At 36.9% G+C, this 19,753-nt stretch overlaps 1 protein-coding gene across 3 annotated transcripts in view; it reads right to left on the bottom strand.

Moving 5' to 3' along the window:
* Window positions 1–19,753, bottom strand: part of MRPS28 (mitochondrial ribosomal protein S28) — a 107,223-nt gene that overhangs the window by 22,168 nt on the left and 65,302 nt on the right. The window contains exon 3 of one of the 3 annotated variants that reach the window (XM_039250092.1): window positions 4,319–4,416. The exons of the other annotated variants lie outside the window; for them this stretch is intronic. Coding sequence (XP_039106023.1) covers window positions 4,338–4,416 — 79 coding nt within the window. The 3' untranslated portion in view covers window positions 4,319–4,337. The remainder of the gene's footprint in view (window positions 1–4,318; window positions 4,417–19,753) is intronic. 3 annotated transcript variants of the gene reach the window in all.

Consider the following 19,753-nt stretch of genomic DNA (forward strand, 5'->3'; position numbering starts at 1 on the left):
GCTTTATATTTACTCTCCGCTGACATCTTGCAAACGAGCCAGAAAGCTGCAAAGAGAAGGTCTAGGAGTTCTGAAACCATGCAAAGCGTGGGCCTGATCCCTTGAGTGACAGTACTCTTTTTCCGACACCTTTTGTAAACAAGTTTTATACCACATAGCTGTTTGTGATTCTGCCAACTTATCCATGTATTTCTTTTGGAAAAAATAAAATAATTTGTTTAAAATTGCCAAAAAAATAAAAGTGTTTCCAAAGCAGCTGTTAAATAAATGAAAGAGATAGAGCTGTACTCTATTAAGTGAGTAAACACAGTTTACTACACCGTGTTTAAAAACCATCACTGGAGGGGGCGCCTAGGTAGGTTAGGCCTCTGACTCCATCTCATGGCTCATGGGTTCGAGTCCTGCATTGGGCTCTATGCTGACAGCTTAGAGTCTGGGGCCTGCTTCAGATTCTGTGTCTCCCTCTCCCTCTGCCCCTCTCCCTCTCATTCTCTTTCTCTCTCTCTCAAAAATAAATAAACACTAAAAAAAATTTAACAACCATCACTGGAAAAGCAATTAAAGTACCTGGCTTGTGATCTGATTTTCTCCTCATTGTACACAAGCAGAGTCATGTTATATTTTTAAACTATTATTATTATAGAAGCCAACTAATTCATCTGCTTCTTTCGTTCAGAAGTGTACCACCAAATCATGTTAATAAAATTAAAGTGAGTGAATTAAAATTAAAATTGAGTTAATGCTAAAATGAGTTAATAAAATTAAAATTTTATTAAATTTATTTTAATAAAATAAATTTTTTTTTTTATTGGTAGCGAATGCTACCAGATTACAAATAACTCTACTTGTTGCCAGCGTTTGCTCTCTCCTCAGGACACTGGTGAAGTCTATTCATTCAGAGAAGGTAGATTCAAATTGTCTGACAAAAGAGAATCGGTAGAAAACGTCACAATTTTTTTTGTGTGTGTGCGTTGTGTAACTCTGTCAAAAAAAGTAGTATCAAGTTATGACCTAATTGATTTTTCGAGAAGCTAAACTATCAGTTCAGTGACATACATGGGTTTCCTGTTCAGGGAAAGCTGATTTGACCAAATAAATTTTTTAAAAATGTTAATATGCATTTATAAATATTAAGTAAAACCAAACATTTAACATAAAATCTATGAGTGAAAGTCTCTTTGGGACACACTGAGTTGGCTGTCAGAGTGATGATGGGGGGGTGTTCTGCCTCGACCTTTAGTTTCTACTGATTTGTATTAGCAATCCTAGATTCAGAGGCACTTATTGAAAGATCAGGGGAGAGTGTCTCTACAAATTCCTAAGAATGGATTCAGTTACTTCACCTGATTTCACTAATGATTTTCATTTTTTCCTTCAAGATAGTTTTGCTCAGACTGAAAAAAAAAAACCCATCTTTTGAGGTTACACTATCTATATTCTTACATATGTGGAAGCAGGACACACTCTTTGGACAAAGTTGTTGCCGGCTGAGGGGCATATTGATTCCTGAAGTATCAACATGACACATTCATGCAATCAAACATTTTCTATGCCATCAGTCAGCCCATTACTACTTTTTTAATCCTTTGCCTGCATTATGTTTTAAAGCAGAAAGTACATCTAGTGAGAGTTGCCTATAATACACATACTTACTTGCCCTTTTTAGTCACTGTGACCATAACTGCATGTAAAAATTTATTGTGCAAGCAATAAATTACAAGTTTTAAAAAATGTTTCTTTATTTCTGAGAAAGACAGAATGTGAGTGGAGAAGGGGCAGAGAGAGAGAGAGAGGGAGACACAGAATCCGAAGTAGGCTCCAGGCTCTGAGCTGTCAGCACAGAGCCTGGCATGGGGCTCAAACTCACAAACCGCAAGATCATAACCTGAGCTGAAGTCAGATGCTCAACCAACTGAGCCACCTGGACACTCCAATAAATAGCAATTTTTTATTATGAAAGAGTACAGGGTTATCCATTATCCTGGTTTCGATTATCATTAAGAAAGTGTTATTAAATAGTCCATGATAGAAATTCCTTTTAAGAAATTCCTTAGTTCCTGGTCTCTTTCCATAATGTTATCAATTCCTCCTGCCACCCTGGTACCTGCCTCAATTTCCCACATGGTTTGTAGAAGTAACCCACTTGTAATCTCCTCTTAGCTGGGACACCAAATAATCGTATTTAGAAATACATGTTAATGAGGGTTGATGAAGCTCTTTATAAGGGCCAGAAACATTGTTTCTTCATTTTTAGTAAGTACTTGCAGCAGTTGGGAGATGTGTGGAGTGCTGATTTCTGGGCCTCATCCCCAGATATTCTGATTCTTTTCTACATTTGGGGTGAGATTAATGGATTACACACTGAGCAGAAATGTCTGGTAAGAAGATACTAGGTTTTAATTCAGAGGTTTTGTGGCCACTGTTTTTAGAATGCCACATTATTTTCAGCTTCTTTCCTCTGTTTTGGAGAGCTGTCATTATGGGAATCTCATTCTAGATAATTTTCAAGGTTTCTCTTATACATTATACTTTCGACATCAGAGTTGCAGGATGGGTTATATACTGCAAATTTTCAAAGAACAGACAAGCGATTCAGAGGCCCTGCTTTTATTTCACAGCACAAGAAACTACAGCACAGCCTTTCTTTCTTCAGCATCTCCAAAGGTGCGTGTAGTTTTCCCACAGTATCGAATTGCTGGTCTAGGCACACACACAACCTAGGTGATAATTCACTTAGATTTAAACTACTTTTTTCAAAGCCGACTTTTGCAAACAATGCATCATCTACATTTTAAATGGTAGGTGAAATTCTACCACCACTCTCAAAAAAGGGGGACAAGGAGGTGTTTTGTATTGGACAAAAGCAATGGAGAAAAGTACTGACAGTACAAGCAATCTATAGTACCCTTGGGGTAGAAAGAATTGTTGAAAAGAGTTTTCTCACACACGAAAAAGCAAGGAAGCTCACAACATTGATTACATTTCATGATTTTTTGGATCTAGGTACTGAAATACCTGAAAAGAAGCTGTCTGTAAATAAGTATAATCCCCTTTTCCTACTAACAGACAAATCAGTGATATAAGCCTATCATAAAAATAAAATTTAAATTTTAAATCAGATTAGTGAGATGCCAGCCCCAACCCTAGAAAACAAATATGTCTTTAAGAAAAAATGAGACATATAATCTTTGGTAGTTGCTTTTGAAATTGAATCATTTAGAGAAATACATGAAAATCCTCAAATCTTCTAGTCCTTTCTCAATTCCACATGTGGCAGTGTAACATCTTGATCCACTGCTCTCTCTACTCTTCCAGGTCACCAATTAAAAAAAGATGCTCCAAACAGCACAAAGACGTAACCAGTATTCTATTTTCTCTCTGTATAACATATTGTGTTGGTCCAAACTTAAAGCCTGAGATCTTCAATGTTCATTTCCCCACACTAAATAATTGTTAAGAAAGACATCTGTGGGACAAAACAAACTGAATGTAGTATAAAAATTATATCCATGAGGCTGTCTGAGAAGTCACCTAGTCAAACCTGCCCCTAGTCCTCCTAAATCAATTTATAATGAAATACAGCTCTTTCAAGATTTTAGAGTCAACTTTGTTTAGGTCAAATTAGCTAGCATGATTTTGAAAAGCTTGGTTTTAAGCATTAAAAGGTTAAGTTCAGGAGCTCCTGGGTGGCTCAGTAAGGGAAGCGTCAGACTCTTGATTTCAGCTCAGGTCATGAGATCACAGTTCGTGAGACCGAGCCCCACATTAGGCTCTGCACTAATAGTGCTTGGGATTCGATCTCTCCCTCTCTTTCTGCCCCTCTCCTACTCGTGCTCTCTCTCTCTCTTAAAATAAAAAAATTAAAATGTTAAAAATAATAAATAAATAAAAATAAAAAGTTTATTACCAAAGTTAAGTCACTTGGAATAAAGAGAAAACTGCTTCAACAATTTAGACAGATCTACAGAGAAGGTAGATATATATATTTTCTATTGTATTATCCAGCATAAGAATTTGTGACTTAAATATTATAAATTAGGGAGAAAGAGATTAAGATGAAACATGCTTTTCATGTTCATGCTCATGCTAATTACTCTGACCAGCTGCTATGAAAGAAGAACACATATAGTATATTGCATTTAACTTATTTTAATGTGGTCAGATAGCAAGGAAACTTGTTGAAGAGGCAATAAGTAAGCTAAATCAGTCAAATCACCTAGAGACCTGAGATTCAAATACTGCATACAGCTTCCTACTGAAGTGACAAGATATCTGAACATAGTGAACTTGAAATTGCAGGATTAAAATCGGAACATACCTGACTCATCTGAGGAGGTTCAGGGACTGTCTTTTAATCTCACAGGAAGTGGGTAGAGACGGCAACAGGGTCCACACTGACTCCCTGGCCGATCCAAACTGCACTCGAAGAAGCGATACATATGGAAGAAGGGTGTAAATAAAGTCACAATTTCAAGAGATTCACAGGTTGTCATGAGCAGGAACAGTGCTTTAGAGCCACGTCAGGAAAGCGCAGCTTCAAGCACTGACTGTTCAAAGTGAAGACATGACATCTCTGGGATTCTGAAAATGAGGCTGGCTAAATGACCAAGCGCAGGCAATGTCTGCATCCATCTGGTTCTGTAACACTAGTTCCTGTGACGAAACTTCCATAATCAAAGCTGAGAGGACCAGTCCGGAAGTCTAAAATCAGAGCTGTTATAGGGTCAACGTGAATTTGCCTAACAGTTCATCACAACTGATCTCTGGGCAACACCAAGCCAGTATTTGTGCACATTTATCATTTAAAGTTAATTAGACTGGTCTTGAGATTGCTTTTAAAATACTAAAAAATTAAATAATATTAAAAAATTTTCTAACAAGCATAACTGTGGCTAATATAAGAAAAAAAAGGAATAAAAGGATAAAAGGAATTTTGACTGTGTGGCACATTTTTGAATAAAACAAACAAAAACCTCACAGTTGTATGTTCCTGTCCTAAATTACTCAGGAAGAGGAGATTAAGAAAGAAGAGAGCAAAGCAAAGCAAAGCAAAGCAAAGCAAAGCAAAGCAAAGCAAAGCAAAGCAAAAGAAGGAAGGAAGGAAAGGAGGGGAGAGGAGGGGAGGGGAGGGGAGGGGAGGAAGAAAAGGAAGAAAAAAAAAAAGGCTCCCAGGAAACTCGACTAAAACTACTTCAATGTCCTTCCATTAATTATCTATATTTATAGGAGGAATCAGTAGCCCTATTTCATCTGAACCCACCAAGACCTAAGATTAAAAGATTTCCCCCTGCCAATTGTCTTGTTCATACTTCTGTTAAAGTTTGTTGCTAATACCAAGTGCTATTTCCCCAGCTGTGAAGTCAGACCAGCAGCTGCCTTCGCAAACGATGCCAACTACACCAGCACATAAAGACAGCTGCCCTGCCTGTCCTTACAGATGAAAGAAGAGTGCTAAAGGCCTAGAAAAATCTCCAGTACCGGCAATGGCTGTGAAGGCAGCTGCTTGCCTGTCACAGTGCTATGGAGTGTGCTATGTGACGAGAGCTACAAGACGTGAAGAAAATAATACAACTAATTTCTACTGATAATACAGATTTCTAAATTTTTTAATTTATGGGATATTACATTATTTTCCACAATTTTATTTTCAGATTCCTCAGCATTCTATGCTCAGAAGTAAAACCTCACTATTTATAATCACTGTTATATGTGTACTAATTTCTACTTTAAGTAATAAGGCATCTTGAAGATTTTTATCCAAAATTTTAAAAGTTACCAACAGCAATGGATTTTTCTAATATGAGCATTGTTATAAAGCTTCAGAACTCTGAGGATCATACCAGGACACAACAGAGTTTGAGGCTGACAATGATTTGGTGGGAACTAATATTTCCAAGAAAGATTGCTTCTGTTTCATTAAAATGGACCTCACTGCAGGTATGGATTAAAAGTCTAAATAAAGTTTATAGGTAAAACTGATACTTGTATTTGTCTTTTAGGAAATACTTTTGCTTAGATAAATACTGACTATACTTGATCATGATGTCTGTGACTTTGAAATATTTAAAATACAGTATATACATTTCAGAAGGTGGTCAATTATAGTCATAATGAAAATCCATATTCGGGTGGGCTACTCTAAACGTCTCTATTGTCTGTATTTCAGTAGACAATCGGCCTTTGGGTAATCACTACATTAAATGTTAGAAAAGGTTTCTTTGGTGAAAATGATGAATATTTAAAATAGGGTCCCATTTCATAGATAAAGAGTATTTAAGAAATATGGGCTGGCTAAACAGTATTTTAACAACTTGCTCCAGCCCTTCATGAAAATAGCCTAGGAATTCACTGAGACACGGATACTTTTCCCTTATGGGTGACACCCTCCTTTAAATTAAATATTTCTCTATCCAGCCATGAATGTGGAGGATTCTATGTGCCAGTTGCTGGTAGGAAGCAGGCAGAATTTTCCCTTATGGACCCCTTTTTCTGCCATGTGTTGGTGAGAGTCTCTCTGAGGACTCAGAGATGGTGTTTCTTCAGGTCCAAAACCTGAGGAGTATTTAGTTAATATTGTTTAATATTTACTTAATATTGTGCCTGCTGAATATTTAGTTAATAAATCTCTATGTATGTGTCCATATTGGGCAACAGAATTTGTCTGAGATTTGCTTCAGAATTTGTCTGACATTTTGCTAAAATCAGGGCATGACCATACTGGCTTAGGTCAGTGTGGAAAAGTAGTTAAGATATACATTAAACACTAACAATAATCCTACTTAGAGCCATGATTTTGCCAATTACCAAATTTTAAATCAACATTATGACTGTTACTATCAAGGCATATCTATTAATAATATGGTTAGAACTGATCTGCATTGGAACATATGACTTTACACCAAAAGATAAAAAGCATAATAAGTTTCACTAATGTCAGTATGTACTTTTGGAAAGTCCTAGCATCCTGGTCATTTGGAAGGCCATGCAGAGATCTGTTATAATTTATTAGGGGTAAACATATATACATATGTATACGGATACATATGTATATACATATATACATACATATATGTATACATATACATATATATACATACATATATGTATAAACACACACACACACGTATATATACAGAGAGAGACAGAGAACAACTAAAGGAATGATAAATCCTGGCCAATAAAGCAGTATATTTATAAATATAAGCAAACTGAGAAGAATAAATAGCCCTTAAAAAAGAAAACCTAAGTAAAGAGAAAGAATATTACATTTGTGAAAAAAAGAAGATGCTATTCAATAAATTGTACTGGGAAAACTGGCTATAGATCCGGAAAAAAGAAATTAAGTCTCCATATCAAACCATATGCAAAAATAAGGTACATATCGGTACAGGGTTTCCTTCTGGGGTGATGAAAATGTTTTGGAGCTAGACAGTGCTAAGGGCTGCATAACACTGTGAATATATTAAATACCACTAAATTGCATACTTGGAAATGATTAAAGTGGTAAATTCTATTATTTTTTTTGTTACACTAGAAAAAATAAGTCGCAGATACATTACAAAATGAAATATCAAGCTCTGAATACAGTATATAAAAACAGGGGAAACATCTATTTGACCTCAGGGTAGGAAAGGCTTTTCCAGATAAGACAGAAAATGCTATTAATACAGGGGCATAACAAAATTACCCTAAAACTCAGTGGTTTTGAAGAATAATATTCCTCAATTTTGTTCAAGGATCTGAAATGTGGGCAGGGCTCAGGGACAGCTCATCTCTGCTCCACACCACATCTGCTGGGGTGGTTTCATGGGGACTGGAGGATCCACTTGCTGTGTGGCTCACTCACGCAGACGGCAAGTTAGTACTGGTTGTTGGCTGTCTACGTATTCCTCGCTGCAAGGCTTGGGCTCCCTCACAGGATGATGGCTTTATTCTAAAAACATCCTAAGAGACAGGAAGTGGAAGCAGCCAGTTTCATAAAGCCTAGGCCCCCAAATCTGGCACAATGTCACCTCTGCTATATTCTCTTATTCATGGAATCATGTAGCCCAGATTCAAAGGGAGATACTGATCCCCTTGATAGGAGGAATGTCAAAGGATTTAGGGGCCATGTTTTAAGACTATGATAGCAACTCATAAAGGAAAAGATGGGCACAGCTGACTATATCAAAATTTAAAACCCTTGCATGACATATCACCATGAAAAAGGTAAAACAGGAGATTATAAAAAGACACACTTTGTAGGGACACATGGGTGGCTCAGTCGGTTAAGCGTCTGACTTCGGCTCAGGTCATGATCTCACAGTTCGTGGATTAGAGTCCTGTGTCGGGCTCTGTGTTGACAGCTAGCTCAGAGCCTGGCGCCCGTTTCAGATTCTGTATCTCCCTCTCTCTCTGTCCCTTCCCTGCTCACACTCTGTCTCTCTCAAAAATAAATAAACATTAAAAAAAATTTTTTAAAGAGGCACTTTGTAACACATGTAAAAAAGAATTAATATGCAGAATAAAGAACTATAAATCAGTAAGAAAAAAGGTAAACAATCAAATAGAAAAATGTCTGAAGAATATGAACAGTGAATTCATGGGAGAGGAACCTAACTAGCCAAAAGACACATGCAAAAGGTATTCAATATCACTTTCTAGTGATTAGAAAAAAGCAAATAAAAATATCTCATCTATTAGACTGTCAAAATAAAGGTTAAAAACTTTCCTCAAATTAGTGAATATGTGAGAAAATGGGAACCACCATAAACTTTCAGTGTAAACTTGAGTAATAACATTAGAGAGCAATTTGGCAGTATCTAATAAACTAGAAAATGCATGCACAGTCTTCAACCCAACATTTAAGCTTCCAGATAATATTAGACAATAAATGCATTTGCCCCTGGAGACATGTATAAGAATGTTTATGCTCATAATGTTTATAATAATTAAAAATGAAAAACCACCTAAAGGTTCATCAATAGGGAAAAATATAAGCAATAATTAGGGTATATTTATAGAATGGGACTTATAGTGCAGTTAAAATGAATGAATTAGATCTCAGTGTAGATTCTTAGATTGCCAAAACACAATGCTGAGTCAAAATGTTACAAAATGTTATAAAATTAAACACATACACAATGCAATATATATTCTTTATGGCTATGTATACATATAGTAAAAATATAAAAACTTGAAGTATATGTTACATATTCAGGTGGTAGGTGCCTCTGGAGAGAAAGATAAATAGTACAGGGAAGTTGAACAAAGTAAACACACCAGAATAAACGGGCTGTTCACCAAAGATTTGTGTGCCCTCTTTATAAGTTGTTGCTGGAGGTCAAGGATTATACTTCCCAGCACCCTTACATCTAGATAGGGTCATGTGACTTTTTCTCACCAATGAAATATGAACAGAAATGTGGCATGTCACATGAAGACCAAGGAATGTAAACAGTGGGAGTGTCTTCCACAATCTCTCTTTCCTTTTCCACTAGCTTATTATACATGAGCACTATGACCTTGGAAACCATGTGCTGAAGATAGTAGAGGAGTAAAGGAAGGAGCCTGGGTCTTTATACACCCAAATGGAATGACAACTACCAACCAGGAACAGTCATATGGCAGTGTTATAGGAGTTAGAAATAGTGGTAAGCCATTAGAATTCTGGGATTTATTTCCGTTAGCTTCACCCAACTATATAAAGGGGGGGGGCTTCCATTTATTTTTTTTAATCTACTGATATCTGTTTCTTTGATTAAAAGGAAGTCTGAGTTTTGTATCATGATCTTTAGCCTCTGTGTCCCTCTTCTTTTCAGCTTCATTATTTTCCATAATTTTATCTTCTATATCACTGATTTGCTACTCTGCTTTGTTCATCCTTGCCGTCATGGCATCCATTCAAGATTGCATGTTGGTTATGGCATTTTTAATTTCAGCCTGATTTTAGTTCTTTCATCTCTGCAGAAAGGGATTCTTTGGCATCTCTATGCTTTCTTCAACTCTAGCTAGTATTCTTATAATTGTGATTATAAATTCTACTTCAGACGTCTTATTTATATCTGTGTTGATTAAATCCTTGGCTGTGAGTTCTATTGTCTGTTCTTTCTTTTGGGGTGAGATTCTCTGTCTTGTCATTTTGTTCAGAAAAGAAAAGAGCAAAGGAAGAAATGAAAAGAAAAGGAAAAAAATGCCAAAATCCAACAAAAAACAAAGAAACAAAAACTAAAAGAACTAGATTCTGGGTGTGTTTTGGTCTGCTCGTTAAAAGAATCTAGATCCTAAAATAATAAAATAAAATAAATAAAATAAAATATGTATATAAAAAATAATAGTGAAAAGTAACAAAAGGAATTAGGGGCTCCTGGATGGCTCGGTCGGCTAAATGTCTGACTCTTTGTTTTGGGTCAGGTCATCATCTCACAGTTTGTGAGTTCGAGCTCCACATCAGGATCCACACTGATGGTGTGGAGCTTGCTTGGGATTTTCTCTCTCTTCCCCTCACCTGCACCTGCCTCTTCCCTGCTTGCATGCAAGCGTGCATGCATGTGCACTCTCTCTCTCTCAAAATAAATACATAAACTTAAAAAAAAAAGAAATTAAGTAAAATCACCACCACCACCACCACCAAAATGTCAGAGTTTGTTAATTCTAGGTGGTGGACAGTCAGGCAACTGTTGTATTATTTTCTGTAGTTTTGTAACTAAAAAGCGATTTTATTAAGAAAGATTTAACAGAGTTGGCCATTCTTTTAATATTTTACAGGAACACCACATTTTCACTGCAGTTCACATTTTCCAGTGTGTCATGCTCCTAGAAGTTCTCTGCTGTGGCTACCCCAGTTTTCCGCCAGATGATATATAACACTTTCATGTTAAGGATTCAACTCAATGCTCATGTGTAGCCCCAGAGCTTTCCACGTTTACTTCCATGTTTATATGAATGAATGTAAAAACCTCATTAGTTGTTAAAATAATAAGTGACTTAACAGTTTTCAAAATATATAGGAAGAAACTATATGGTCTAGGAAACTATAAGGGAATAAAAGAAAAAGGAAGGCCATACATATAATGCTGTGCAAATTAGAGGAAAAATAGCTAACATTTACTGAGCACTTAATATATACTAAGTGCCATCATAAGTCAATATACTTAGTATTAATTCAGTAAGTCCTTAAAACAACTCTATAAGGTACATAACTATAAAGCCCAATTTTATAATAAGAGTGAGAGACTGATACGAAATCTTCCTACTAAAATTACTAAACTTAATTTGTGTTAAGAGACAAATCTAAAAAGGTCTAATAAGATTTCAAGACCATATTTTGGTTATCCAAAGTTGTTAAGATGGAAATTTAAAAACCCTCCTTGACCCTAGTGCTCCATTTTAAACACCAGTTCCACTGTTGACTATTTTCTAAGTATTTTATGAACCCATTCTTTCCTTTACATCCCAGTGTCACTGCTCAAAGTTAAATCATCAAAATATCACACCTTGACAATGGCAATAGACTGTTACCTCTATTTTGTGTTTATCTCATCCTTCCACCATCTGAAAATTACCAACTCTGTCTGTTACTTAAGTAATCTGTATAAAATGCTTATCAATGGGATCTAACCATATTACATAACCTCACTTGTCAGGCTTGTTTTGAGAATTAAAACTTCTTAAAACATATAGCAGAGTGCTTGGCATATTGTAGAAACTCAAGAAATGTTAAATGTCTTTGAGAAGCAAGAATTATCAATCCTATTTTATAGAGCAGCTAAACAGTCCAGAGAAGTTAAATAATTTACCTGAATACCTTGATAAGTGGCAGAACCAGGTTTGAACCCATGTCTGTCTAGCTCCAAAACATATATATTTCCATTATAATCTCACTGCTTCCTAAATATTTTCCCAAATTAAAATTTCAAAAATAAATTTTACTATAAGTTGAGGAGGTAATGAAAATCATGCTGTTATATTTCTTTTCAAATTTACCAAGAAAGAGAAGCTTTTTAATAATGAGAAATGCCAGTCTGGCCAATGTATTTAGAAACTGAAATAAAAACCATAAAAATTGAAAGGAAAGAGATATGTTTTTCATTCTTCACAGATGATGGTTGTGCCTTGGAAAACCCCAATCAAAGTATTACAAACTATACATTTAGTAAGGCACTTCAATATAAAATTAACACAAAATCAAGCAGTCTTCATATATGCAAACAAAAATTAGAATGAAGACATAGAAGAAAAGATACCACTGGCAGTAACAACAAAAAGATAAAACACCAGGGAATAAACATAAAAACAATGTATAAGATCTCCATGAAAACCAACCCACAAACTCTGCAATGAACCTGTTTTAAAAAATTATTTTTGGATTTCTAGCATTATTGTAAGGGTTTTTTTCATCCAAGTTCATGAGGGATATTGGTCTGTAGTTCTTTTTTGGTTATACTTTTGTCTGATTTTGGTACCTAATATTTATTTTCTCTTATCATTATGAGTTGATAGAAGAGTAGGGAATCAAATAGGATGGGGATGGGATATGTCTGCTTGTTCTTGACAATCAGTAGTAGTAGTAAAGTAAAAAAAATTACAGCAATGAATCAATATAAAGTAGTAGTTTGGTTGAACAATGGAGGCAAAAGCAAGGTCCTAAATTTTAATACTGATCCTGTCACCACAATTTTATTAAATATTATCCTTGACTTCTACTTTCTCAGGTGTCTCTTAAAATCAGATATCATATAGTATAATAATACATATGTTATAGTTCTTGGAATACTATATATACATTGGGTTAGTTCATAATAATTGTTGCTCTCCTTAAATGACAAAACAATCATTTTTTGTGGACTTTATTTTGGTGACCAGAAAATGATGTATCAATTAAACACCAAGTCTCTGGGATGGGAGGGAGGCTGGCTTAATGGAATCACCAGCTAAAGATAAAATACTGGATGTGATCATAAAATGTGATTAGTGTTACCATATTTCATTTTCTAGATCTCATTCCTTCACTCCACAGGTACAACTATAAAGGTTTTCATACTTCATACATACTTTCTCTTTTATAAAATTTATTTATTATTTTTTTAAATATGAAGTGCATTTATTTATTTTTTACAAATAGTTTATTGTCAAGTTGGTTTCCATGTAACACCCAGTGCTCATCCCAACAAGTGCCCTCCTCCATGCCCATCACCCCTATTCCCCTCTCCCCCAACCCCATCAGCCCTCAGTTTGTTCTCAGCATTCAAGAGTCTCTCGTGGTTTGCTTCCCTCCCTCTCCCCAAATATTTTCCCCCTTCTCCTCCCCCAAGGTCCTCCATTAAGTTCCTCCTAATCCACCTATACATGCAAACATTCATACTTCATACATACTTTCAAATAATACTTTTATATTATCATAAAACATTTGCTTAATTTTTTTGGTGGTGATCTTTATTTTTAAGTAGTTTGGAGTAAACAGTAACAAAGCCCTTTGTCTATTCTCTAACAGCCTTTCTCAACTGGGGTTCACCAGAGAATTAACCCCTATAGAAAATGACTTCAATGACTGTCTTCTCAATTCTCCCAAGGAAGATAAGAAGTTAATTCATTATATACAATGTGTTAGGACATTAGGGCATAATTCTCTAGCAAAACCTTTACTGAAAAAAGTTACCTGATAATGCTTTCAAAATGACATAGGTAATACAGTAGTCTAAGATTTATCTGTAAACTCTATAGATTTAATACAAGTATCAAATGTCTCGAATATATCAGTGACAATAAGAATAATTTCACAAAAACATATAAGCATCTTTACTTAAGTTATAGTATACACCTTATGCTATTCTGAAGTAAAATCTTGAGCTTAGGGGCTTTTTATTATCAGGATAGCTGACCTCTCAGGCATTGCTCAGGACAAATGTTAACCCATGTTATATAAACAAGTCTCTGCTGCTCACCATTCTGGAGTTTCCAATGTGAATTCAGAGCATCAGCCCTTGTGAGTTTCACTCTGGTCATGGCCTCTTACAGCAGATACCATTGATTCCCAACCTATTACCCACTCTTCTCTCTCACCTCCATTTTCTCTTTTCTGACAAAGCCCAATTTTGTTCAGGTGGCCACCCTGATATTTTTCAGGGGTGACTGGTTGTAGTCGTAATCCCAAGAAATCTTCATGCTAGTTTAATGGAAGTGTGACAAGTGCAGTCGTGCAGGGCCTCATTGTCTGGGGCTTAATGCTCTATGGTCACCAGCTTGAAATTCTGAAGAAATTTATCTTTGCATTTCTGTTATATAAGTGAAATATGATGGAAAAATGGTGTATGCACCCAGGGCTTGAAGTCTTGGCTTACGTGTGATCTTGCCTTTGCAGGACAGGTTCTCAGTTGCCCTCTTTCATCCCAAGATGCGTGGGAAAAGCCTGTGTTATACCATCACCCTCTCCTATAGTGGGGGCCTGAACACATGCACACACTCTAAAGAATCTCAGTGCCAAGGGAGTAGGTGGCCATTCCTGCCCCAGGCAGATGGTGCCATGGCACGTTCCACGGGTTAACTGGCAGGAGCTTCTCAGGCCATCCACAATACAGGTATCTCTGTGCGTCCTGGCATGCAGGGAACAATCCCTTGGGGTTGCGCTTCATTGTGGATTGGGGTAATGGGCTCAAGGAAAGGTAGATTCATTTTCCCACCCCTGGCTTGGGCACCACATTTTCAGTTTGCACTTAAGCCTGCAAATTTTGCAGCGAGCCCTAGAAGGTAGCATACAAATCAGACATAGTGGTCTCTCCCCCAGTCAAGGATTATTTTATATCTAGGCATGTGATGAAATTCTGGCCAATAATATATGAAAAAATATCTGCAGGGGAACTTATGCAAAAGTTGTCTTACTCTTGAAAGACACAGAAAAGAGATGCCTGCTGTTTTGCATCTGTACATTGTTCAGTTCTGGATGTGATACCAGACATTGTCACTGCCATTTTGTAACCATAAACAGATTGAGCCTGAGTATAGATAGACCTGTATGGGTGGGAGGGCCAGGTTAGACCAGAGAGTTACAAAGAGGAGGACCTGGGGCTCTTTTCACCCCTAAATTACAACTGCCCTACCTCTGGATTCTTTGTTATGTTATTTAACAAATTCCCTTATTTTTTTAAGACAATTAAGGTGAGGTTTTCTGTTAATTGCAAGTGAAAGCATTCTAAATGCTGAAAACACCTTGACATATAAGACAATGTACTTTTGACAGTAATACAGATTTCAAAGAACTTTACCAACTTTGGAAAATAACTGTCCATCCCTTTGAGATGTTCTCGGCCTCCCTTTCCATGAGTTAATTTTATATATTACACGGCCCATACTTTAAAGTCAAACCATTCAAAAACACCCCCTTTCATAACTTGTTAGATTATTTTCAGTAGTTTCTATGATTACAGATAGATACAATTTTATTCTTACAAATTGAGATATCTTATCATGATGGACTTAACATAGAATATGGGGAAAAAACTCTACATTTCTAGTAAGCCTATTTTTTTTCTCTTCCTACCCAGCCTTCCAGTACCAAGCTCATCATCAATGAGGTACATAACATATAAATGGAGAATAGAAACAAACATATTTCCACTGGAAATAGAAATGTCACCATACTCGACTAGGCAAGAGAATGAATGACATTAGATAATTGGTTTTCATGTACAGGTAGAGATGTTCTTCCTATGGAACATTCTGGTGTCAAAATCTGAACGGGCTGAATCTCATCACCACGCAGCAAAATAACCATCACAGAAAGTGTACCAACAGAGGCATCCCAGTTCTCACTAGTGGATTTCTTCCTATCTCCTTGCATCAGGGTCCTTGACATGGGGCAGGATCCTACACCCTCAACAGAACTCCTAATTTCCCATGGGCAGCTTCTCTGCTACCGGAACCAGCTATTCAATACAATGATTGGGCCTCTCTTGAGAGCTGCCTAGTTCAGTACAGCAACTTATCTATTCCTGGATAATAATAAAGAGAAGACAGAATAGTAACAGTTACAATTAGATAAAATTGATAAGTTTGCGTTAGGTAAAGCATACCAGAGCAGGTCAGGGACAAAAATTCATTGGGTTGGGTGGCGGGGGGTGGGGGAGTGGGTTGGGGGTAGAATCATAATCTCTTGCAAAAAACAAAACCAGTTAAAACACATGATTCCGGCTTTCTAAGGGATAACTTTTGGTAGTGAGAAAATTATTAAACATTCTTCAGAAGCCTTGAGGCTGAAGTCAGTGCACTGACTAACAGAGCAGCTGTCAGTGCATAGGGGGTTCCTGTTATAATCCTGTTCTGACCTCAGACTTAAGCCTGAGAACCTGTCAGAAAGGTGCTCTCACACTGGAAGACAACACGCGGCAGCTGCTGGCACTCAGCGGGCGATAGCTGCTCTTCTCACTTTGGTAAGAGAACTATCCTTTCCCCAGGAAGTTACAAATTAATAGTCATTGGTCTCATTTACACAACTGAAACAAAAGTGACTTTTAAAATTTCTTTTAGGACAACTTGGAAAGAAATAACATATAAAAGAAAGGCTGAGGGAGGGAAGGCAAATCGTAACTATAAAGAGAGCTAGATTGATTGATACATATAGAGACAGAGATCATCAATATAGAGAAGCATATAGAGACATGCTGATATGTCTCCTTCATTTTCTGAGGGTCATTTGTATAATCGTGCTATGCTGAGTAAGGTGTCCCCCGTGGCAACATTTCCAATGGTTGCTCTCTGATTCTTCCCTCTTATACTTGGCAGCTGAAGATGGGAAAGTCACGATGAAGAATAATGGACTTAATGTGCCTGTAAATTCTTCCTGATAAACTACAAAACCTCTTACAATGCCTGACCTGCAGTGGCTGCTCCATGGGTCTCCTTCCTGGGTTTTGCTGCTACAACACCCCCCCCCCCCCAAGTGGTCATTTCTCTTCTCTTATAGGCAATAATGCTATTAAAAATATCTGTGCCTTTACTTTTTCTACACTGATTGGTGCTACATCTGGTGTGATGATTAGCTTTGTGTGTCAGTCTGGCCAGGTACTAGTACCCAGTTATACAATCTAGGTGTTGCTGTGAAAGTATTTTGTAGAGAGTGGGCTAGCCTACAATTTATAATTACTTTCAATGATGATCTAATCAGTTGAAGATCACTTTATTTTAATTTTTTTAAAGTTTATTTATTTTGAATGAGAACACATGTGTGTGAAGGGGATGGGGGAGCAGAGGGAGAGAGATAATCCCAAGCAGGCTCCCCGCCATCAGTGCAGAGCCTGACATGAGGCTTGATCTCACAAACCTTGAGATCATGGCCTGAGCAGAAATCAGGAGTCAGCCTGAACTGACAGAGTCATCTAGGTGCCCCTAATCAGTTGAAGATCTTCAGAGTAAAACCACAGGTTTACTGAAGAAGAAATTCTGCTTCAAGATCAACTCTGTAGCATCAACTCCTGCCTCAGTTTTCAGCCTGCTGACCTGCTCTGCATATTACAGACGTGCCAGTCTCCACAACTGTGTGGGCCAATCCCTTAAAATAAATAATCTATAGCTATATCCATATCCCCCACTGGTTGTTTCTCTCGGGGAACCCTGACTAACAGATGGTAACATCAACTTTTCCATTTTGTGAGTGGAAAACCTAAATTTCCAATATATGCTCGGTATCCTGTCACCTGATTCCAGGTGCTACAAGGGACTCAGGGGCACAGAGACTCCTTGGTCTCCTGGGGACTAAGGTCACTACCCTCGGGTTTGATCAAGGTTTGAACCTTTCATGTCTCAGTGGTGGCTTTCCTTACTGTACCACCTCAGCTGGAGCTCCCCGGCTGGGGAACACCAGGCCAGAAGGGCCTTTCCCTTCCCTTTCCCTCCAGAGCCTTTGCTACATTTGATTATAATTAACGCTAAATATAAATGTATCATATATATTGCTTATGTCATATGTTATTTTTAACTTTACCTACCTAACTTAACTACACATAGTTCTAGATATAATATACATGTAACCCACTGACCTATATCAGTTTAAATTGGTGGGTCCACTTCTATGTGAATTTTTTGGACAAATACAGTGTAATATTGTAAATGTCTTTTCCTTATGATTTTCTTAACATTTTTTCTCTAGCTTACTTTGTTGTAAGAATACCGTATAAAATACATATAACATCCAAAATATGTGTTGACTGCTTAAGTCATCAGTAAGGCTTCCAGTCAAGGTAAGCTATGAGTTGTTTCTGAAAAGACAAAAGTTATACACAAATTTTCAGCTGCGTAGGGGTTGGACCTCTAACCCCCATGTTGTTCAAGGGTCAACTGTATACATTTTTTATATTTTAACTTTTAAAATACATACACATTCAGATTGTGTGTACTTTTCTCTCCTGAAAATATAATAGGAAGATATATGTAGCAAAACCTTGATTATATCAAAAACTTGAGGACGGAGCCCTCTAGTTAACTGAATTTTCTGGGTTACTGGAGATAAGTCTACTTTCTTTGTTGGTCATATTTAAAAACAGAAAAGAGGGGGGAAGCAAAGAGTAAAATGTTGATTTAAACCAAAATATACTGGGGCACCTGGGTGGCTTAGTCAGTTAGCATCTGACTCATGATCTCTCACTCATGAGTTTGAGCCCAGTGTAGAGCTCTGTGCTGACAGTGTGGAGCCTGCATGGAATTTTCTCTCCCTCTCTCTTTCTCCCTACCCCACTTGTGCTCACTCACTCACTCTCTCTCAAAATAATAAACTTAAAAAAATGTTTAAAGAGATATATCAGTAATTATATGAAATGTAAAAGGTCTAACTACTCTAGTTAAAAGTCAGATTGGCAGAATAGATAAACAAAGCCCAAGGAAATGTTGCTAAAAGAGTAATACTGTGAATGAATATAAGACAGAAAGGTTGTGGGTGCCTGGGTGTTTCAGTCGGTTAAGCATCTGACTTCAGCTCAGGTCATGATCTCAACAGTTCGTGGGTTCGAGCCCCGCATCGGGTTCTGTGCAGGCAGCTCAGAGCCTGGAGCCTGTTTCAGATTCTGTGTCTCCCTCTCTCTGCCCCTTGCCCACTCATGCTCTGTCCCTCTCTGTTTCAAAAATAAATAAAAACTATTAAAAAAATTTAAATTGTTAAAAAAAAAAAAGACAGAAAGGTTGAATGTAAAAACATGGAAAATGATATACCACAGGGAGACTAAAATAAAGATAATGTAGCATATTAACAAAAGACTAAATAGACTTCAAGGCATGAAGCATTAGTAGAGATAAAAAGAAATATTTCCTAATGACACGTAGATCAGTTCTACCAGAGAGATAAAACTGCTGTAAAATTTTACGCATCTAATAATATACCCTCAAAATATGTAAATAAAAAACTGACACAAATCAAAGGAGAAACAGGCAAATACACAAACACAAACACAGTAGGATATTTTATCAGTACCTAACATACCAAACAACCAAAAATTAAGTAAGATTTTTAAATTTTGATTGTGAGGGGCACGTGCAAATCATGTGAAGTACTAGTAATTTCTTCTTATTTATTTTTAAGATTTTAAAATTTAAATCCAAGTTAGTTAAATTCTATGCCTGCATACATACATACCCAACATACAATGGTGGGGTGGGTGTAGGCTATATATGTAATATATAACAGATATCTCCTTCCTTTCAACCTACAATGACATTTAAGCCTTCTTGATGCCCTTTGGGCTTCTGATAACCTATCAAGGTCCATACAGCTTCTGTCCACTGCCTGGTTCCA

Source organism: Hyaena hyaena, unplaced genomic scaffold (assembly GCF_003009895.1).
Source record: "Hyaena hyaena isolate Hyena2069 unplaced genomic scaffold, ASM300989v1 scaffold_358, whole genome shotgun sequence".
Classification (NCBI taxonomy): Eukaryota; Metazoa; Chordata; class Mammalia; order Carnivora; family Hyaenidae; genus Hyaena; species Hyaena hyaena.